A 7,723-nucleotide genomic window follows, 5' to 3' on the forward strand; every position below is an offset into this window, starting at 1 on the left:
ACATCAATTTGGTTTATATTTGCAATAAAAAACAATATTTTAGAAAAAAATAACTTTTTTATTAATCAAATCGGATCGAAGATATATCTCACAATGAATCATTCTCAAATTAGTTCGTCACTTGGTTTGAGAATATATTTTGGGCATTTTCTACCGTATAAGAATTTATCGGTATGCAACTTATAAATAGATATATTAAAAAAAAATGTTTCACAGAGAATATAATTTTATCATTGATTTGGATAAGAAACCAATTCGGGCTGTGTGCTTCATTCGGCACTCTATCGCCATGTCCGTGTCATCCTTCTCTGCAGCAGCCATTCCCACCACCGCCAAATTCTCCTCCTCCGCCGCAAACTCCGGCGCCACCTTTTCCTCTTCATTCCTCCTCCGCGTCCCTCTCAAACGGTTGTCCAATCTCTCCCTCAATGCCGCCTCTCCCTCCACAAAACCACATACATTCATTTCCGCTTCACTGGAAGCCGGAATTGGCATCATGGGGACTAAGCTCGGCATGATGTCGTTTTTCGACCCCTCGGGCGTTGTCATACCCGTTACTGTGGTCGGATTCCGTGAGGGGAATATCGTCACTCAGGTCAAGACCGAGGCCACCGACGGGTATAATGCGGTTCAGGTGGGGTATCGGAGGGTGAGGGATAGGAAATTGACGAAGCCGGAAATGGGTCACTTGGAGAAATCGGGGATTATCCCGCTGCGGCACTTGCAGGAGTTTAGGCTGCAATCCGTTGATGGGTTTGAGACGAATCAGCGGTTGGATTTGGAGGAGTTGTTCAAGGAAGGGGATTTGGTGGACGTTTCCGGGACTACGATCGGAAAGGGGTTTCAAGGTACGGACTTTGCTTCGGCTGTTGTTGTGCTCTGTGCTGCAGTGCTTGTACACTTTTTGCGTTGGTGGTTGTTTGATGCAGTAGCGAATTAAGTTTTAAAATTACTTCCATAACTAAAGTTAGCTTTTCTATTTTTGTTGAATTTGAAAGTAAGCTGAGAAAGCAATATAAATCCATAAGGGAGTTTGTTGACATAAAGAAGAGTGGTAGATGCTAATATTACTACTTGTATGAGCAAAGTTTATTCTTCTTGCAATCAAATATTTATGGTGTGATTAACTTATTCGAATAGCTATTGATTCGAATGCTGTATAAAATCACATGTATGAGTCCGACTAACACAGGAAATCAGTTTATAGATTACTTTTTAAGAACAATAAGTTGGTGAGGGGTGATAAATAATGCGCTGATATCGAAGGATACGAAAGTAAGATGTCTAACATCAGTTAGAAATGAATCAGTGGGAGGATAAAATTTGCTGGCTTTGGCAATTTGACAACCAGGAAGTACTGTGTCTTGCAGTTCATGTCTTAGTATTTGGAACATGTAATTTAGTAATTCATTTTTGTCGTTTCATTTTCTTAGGTCTCATGGATTGTAGTGCCTAGTGGTATTTAATATTTATAAACAAGATTATGCATCTAGTTTTGCAGCTTTAAGTTCCGCATTTACTCCGCTGTTTTGCTAGTTATATTTCTGGTGACAAGGCAATGGTCTTGTGATTGGCTGGAACGTGAAAAATGTTTGTTGCTCCCCACTATTTGCCAAGAAACTGCTAGTAGTTATTTGGTTTTGAATCAGCTTGAACTGGTATATTTCTGGTCCAGTCTGCAGGTCAAACTTAGTAGCCATTCCTGCTGTCTCCCCAAGCTCACGAGCCCATTGAACATGGGTGTTACGTTAGACCACACTGGGTGCTATGCGCTGCTTAGCTGTTACTGAAACATTAGATAGTCAATTGGCCTTGGATACTTCTTTAAATCTTATGAGTTGATAGAACTTTTCTCACGTTCGACATGATATGTGTTTTTCCTCAATAAACAGATTTTGAGTGGTGTATGATCTTTATGCCTTGTTGGTTCTGAAAGAGTAGTCTATATTGAAGCTTATAATTTGCCTCACCAGGTGGAATCAAGAGATACAACTTCAAACGAGGGCCAATGACCCACGGTTCAAAGAGCCACAGACAGCTTGGTTCCATTGGTGCTGGCACAACTCCTGGCCGTGTATACCCGGGTAAGAAAATGCCGGGAAGAATGGGAGGCACCAAGACCAAGATACGTAAGCTGAAGATCATCAAGATTGACAAGGACCTCAATGTTGTGATGGTCAATGGGGCTGTTCCCGGTAAACCTGGAAATCTTCTTCGAATTACTCCGGCTAAGATTGTTGGACACAACATACCAAAAAATTAGTCTTATTGTACCTTATCTATCGTATCAGTGACTTGTACCTCGTTTCTCGGAATGTAGCATTACAGGATTTGCATTTTCTTAACACCTACTTTGGTAGATGTGGAGTTTGTTGTATTCAACTTGATGTGATTAAGCAGCAGCATTTTTTTGGCAGCCATCTTTAATAGCCGAGTAAACTCTATTTATAAATTTATCAGTGGGTGAAATTATGAAAAATAATATATTCGAACTCAAACTCCGAAAAATTTAAAATTTTGGTCCGAATATGATCTCGAGTTCGGCTCAAAGTATTTGAATATATGGGCTACTGCTTGAAAATAATTAATCGGTGTGTTTGAAATATATAATTTGATATATAATTATATTATTGGCGACAGAGCACACGCATTGCACGTGTGAAACGTAACATAGATTATAGAAGTATAATATATTGTACTGGATAATTGCATATATTACTCCTGTGAAATAATGAGATTGCTGAAAATCTCCTATTGTTATTAACCCTTTATGTTTTGAAATTTTGAGCACAAATACCCCTGAAAACACGTACGGACAAAAAGTTGTGTACACAAAATTTGAAAACATGGGGAGGTACGTATGTGCTCAAGGTTTAAAAAACAAAGGGAGCTAATTAATCATTTTTTTTTCATAGGGGGTTTTAAGAATCTCGGTATTTTCACAAGAGTAGTGTATGCAATTACTCCTATATTGTACATCAGTACATGTAATAATTTTTGGGTGATGAGATGCTACCTGTAGTATCCAACTGTTCATTTAAAACTAGACATTTATCAACACATGTGAGGTCTATTGGTTTTCAGTGGATCTCAAACCTATTATGTAATATTTATCCTTAGATACACAATTAGAGCATTACGCTAAAGATGTATAGCGTAAACTTTCTCATGGAGGTGTGGAATGAGAAGCAGAGAACGTCGGCACTAAGTTTCAGATCAGCCATGGAAACACAATTTCTCTAGCTCCAAGCTCATGATCGAGGGTTGTTCAATCTACCCTCTAAAGTAGTGTTTAAGAGAGTTTCCAGTAAGTACTTCTTAACTTTTTTTTAAAGTATTTTTAATTAATTAATTTATTTTTAAAAATATATAACTATAACTAATATTTTTAATATATTTATATAGTTATTTAGTTTTCAAACTATGATAAAGATATTTTTTTGTCTTTTTATATACATCTTTTTTGTTTTTAAAATTTAAAATATATTATATTCTATAAACGGTTTTTTGGTCCGACCGTTCAGTTAAAAGTTAAAACGGTCGAACAGGTTGGATCTTTTTTTAAGGTAGACCGGTTCGATCATCGGTCCGATTATAAAAACATTGATATAAATTTGTGTCTCTCATGGGAGATGCAATTTCAATAAATTAGTGAAAACTTTCTAATTAATTAATAAACATATGCATGCGTTGCGTGCACATAAATTAACTTTTTATCTAAAATATATTTTTATATTTGTGCGTAACAATTTTTTATATGAAAAATAATAAGATTTGAATAATTTATATTTAATGTTATGTACTTTTTTATTATCAATTCATTATTACTTATTTTATTGAAAAAAGAATTACGGAGTAACACTATGTTTATTTTGAAAGAGAAGATTGTGCAAGAATAGATTAAAATGTGATTATTAATATAATTTGATAGTATATGAAGTGGTTATGAAAAAATAATAATATGTTTAGTTTGGTTGATTAAATTTGGGATTAATTTTTTTTCTTTTTTCACCACGTACAGATTTATAATCTCTTCTAAAATTTAGGATTAAGAATCATTAATTGTAAATCCTATTATTAAAGGGCTTAAGGATTATAATAATTTTTAATTTTGCAACTAAGCATAGAATTAGTCAATATTAATTATGTTATCCCTCATTTATCAAGGCAAGTAAACGCAACAAGAGTATTTTTAGATAAAAATTGGTATTACATAACTTATCAAAAGTAATTACTATCAATGTCTCATACTTAATAACGGGAGTAGATTAACTAAGGAAACCCAACTTCTCACATCATTTGATTGATCGCACAATTTTGATTTTATCTTTATCTATATATTTTATTTAAAATACTTTACAGTTATTTTTCGACACGTTTTTTTTATTTAATTAATTAATGAAAATACAAAAATGGATGGAATATTAATTTTTAAAGTTAATAATTTTAAATAAATAGTTGAGAATCCAAATCATGACACATGTTTTCGAAGGATTATTAAGTTTGGACCCTAAAAAATGGTTCGATCGATTTTAAAACAAAAATGTCCATATATATATATATATAATTCAAGCTAATTGACTTAAAAAAGGATTCTGTGCACATGAAATAATTCTTGAAAAAGGATAAATTTTGAGTTCAAAATTCCTAATTAAACCATCTAATAAAAATAAAAATAAAAATAATCCAAATCCGTAAATAGCATCCTAATACAAATCAAAGTCCAAATCCCGATAGCAATGAACATCTTCCCCTATAAATAAACATAAGCTCCGCCTATTCAAGTTAATATTATAACTCGAATAATTAACCAAGCTGCTTTATATATATTTCAATTCATTCCTGTGAACGTACCCCATGGCTCTTAAATTGGCAATCACCATCTTCTTGTTTCTTGCTTGTTTTACTTGCATACCCATTCATGGTCATCCTTTGAAAATCTGTAAGTTTGATAGGATATACCAACTCGACGATTCGATTTCCGACACCGGAAACTTGATACGAGAGTATCCTATCGGAATCAATACTTCCTTCGCAAGACTCCCTTACAGAGAAATTTTTTTCAACAATACCACCGGTCGATGTTCAAATGGTTTCCTCATGATCGATTATATAGGTACGAATTTTTTTAATACATCCTCCAATATTAATCTGCATTAGTAGATTCACTCATGTATATGCATATAAAAGATAAGCAAATCAAGAAAGTATAATTTTATGGTGATATAATTAAAATAACGCGATCTTAAAGCTATATTAAAGGACACTTTGTTTTCTTGATTAATATAACGTGATCCTAAAGCTATATAACACAAAAATGGGATCACAAAATATATGATATTTAATTATTTATAACTGTTGTAGAACTCGTGTCAATTGATTGCCTTTTAATATATATTCAATCTCTTGAACAATAATTTTAAGAAATATGTGATTCATTGAATAACAACTCCACATATATATATATATATATATATATATAGTCATGATCCACTGCACACCAGTGTGCAAGGATTTTGTGTGCACCGCGTGATGTTCGCGCGAACATCTGAAAATAAAAATCAGATAATATAGTTATGAAAAAATACTAATATGTTTAGTTTGGTGGATTAAATTTGGGATTGATTTTTTTTTTTTCTCTTTTCACCATGAATAGATTTATAATCCCTTCTAAAATTTAGGATTAAAAATCATTAATTTTAAATCCTATTATTACCGAGCTTAAGGATTTATAATAATTTTTAATTTTGCAACTAAACATAGGATTAGTCAATATTAATTATGTTTTTCCTCATTTATCAAGGAAAGTAAACGCAACAAAAGTATTTTTAGATAAAAATTGGTATGACATAACTTATCAAAAGTAATTACTATCAATGTCTCATACTTAATAACGGGAGTAGATTAACTAAGGAAACCCAACTTCTCACATCATTTGATTGATCGCACAATTTTGATTTCATATTTATCTATCTATTTTATTTAAAAGACTTTACAGTTATTTTTCGACACGTTTTTTTTATTTAATTAATTAATGAAAATACAAAAATGGATGAAATATTAATTTTTAAAGTTAATAATTTTAAATAAATAGTCGAGAATCCAAATCATGACACGTGTTTTCGAAGGATTATTAAGTTTGGACCCTAAAAAATGGTTCGATCGATTTTAAAACAAAAATGTCCATATATATATATAATTCAAGCTAATTGACTTAAAAAAAGGATTTTGTGCACATGAAATAATTCTTGAGAAAGGATCAATTTTGAGTTCAAAATTCCTAATTAAACCCTCTAATTAAAATTAAAATAAAAATAATCCAAATCCATAAATAGCATCCTAATACAAATCAAAGTCCAAATCCTGATAGCAATGAACATCTTCCCCTATAAATAAACACAAGCTCTGCCTATTCAAGTTAATATTATAACTCGAATAATTAACCAAGCTGCTTTATATATATTTCAATTCCTTCCGGTGAACGTACCCCATGGCTCTTAAATTGGCAATCACCATCTTCTTGTTTCTTACTTGTTTTACTTGCATACCCATTCATGGCCATCCTTTGAAAATCTGTAAGTTTGATAGGATATACCAACTCGGCGATTTGATTTCCGACACCGAAAACTTGATACGAGAGTATCCTATCGAAATCAATACTTCCTTCGCAAGACTCCCTTAGGCAGAAATTTTTTTCAACAATGCCACCGGTCGATGTTCAAATGGTTTCCTTATGATCGATTATAAAGGTACGAATTTTGTTAATACATCCTCCAATATTAATATGCATTAGTAGATTCACTCATGTATATGCATATAAAAGATAAGCAAATCAAGAAAGTATAATTTTATGGTGATATAATTAAAATAACGGGTTTAGTACATGCCGCCCGCAGGGCACTACCCTGCGGGTGACGTGTAATCCCATGATTGGTTAAAAATAGTGGGCCTCACGTGGGGCTCACTGATTTTACCCAATTATAACCCGTCACGTCACCCGCAGGGCACTACCCTGCGGGTAGCGTCGACTCAACCAAAATAACGTGATCTTAAAGCTATATTAAATGACACTTTGTTTTCTTGATTAATATAACGTGATCTTAAAGCTATTTAACACAAAAATGAGATCACAAAATATATGATATGTAATTATTTATAACTGTTGTAGAACTCGTGTCAATTGATTGCCTTTTAATATATATTCAATCTCTTGAACAATAATTTTAAGAAATATGTGATCCATTGAATAAAAACTCCATATATATATATATATATAGTCATGATCCACTGCACATTAAGGCCCGGGATTAATTAATATTAATTCGACTTTATTTAATTTTAATCCGCGTATATTTAATTTGGGAATATTTAGAGTTTCGATTTAAATTCTAATATTCTTAAATTATTTAGGATTGAAATTGAATTAAAATAAGGGTCGAGGACCAAATTGCAATTATTGAAGAGTTGAGGGACTAAAGTGCAATTTTAATTGAAGTTATCAGATTATTACTTGATTACTCAGCATGTCACGTGTAATTCCTTCTCAATTCAGAAAATTTGAACAGAGCCCTTCCTTCATCCGTTTTCTTTGAAAGTTCGATTTTCGATTTGCCGTAACTTTTGAACCGGTTGTCCGATTTCGATTCCGTAAAGTGTTCTGGAATCCTTACGACGAGGGCTTCGATTTCGTGTAAGTTTTATATTGTGTTATTTGGATTTCAAA

General features: G+C 32.6%; 1 protein-coding gene across 1 annotated transcript; it reads left to right on the forward strand.

The window, feature by feature from the left end:
* The first annotated feature begins 231 nt into the window (after positions 1 to 231).
* Positions 232 to 2,359, forward strand: LOC140883560 (large ribosomal subunit protein uL3c). Its single transcript, XM_073290086.1, has 2 exons — positions 232 to 848; positions 1,974 to 2,359. The coding sequence occupies exons 1-2, from the start codon at positions 290 to 292 to the stop codon at positions 2,261 to 2,263; spliced, it is 849 nt and encodes a 282-aa protein (XP_073146187.1). The 5' UTR covers positions 232 to 289; the 3' UTR covers positions 2,264 to 2,359.
* Positions 2,360 to 7,723: the final 5,364 nt, after the last annotated feature.

This window comes from Henckelia pumila, chromosome 2 (assembly GCF_033568475.1).
Source record: "Henckelia pumila isolate YLH828 chromosome 2, ASM3356847v2, whole genome shotgun sequence".
Lineage (NCBI taxonomy): Eukaryota > Viridiplantae > Streptophyta > Magnoliopsida > Lamiales > Gesneriaceae > Henckelia > Henckelia pumila.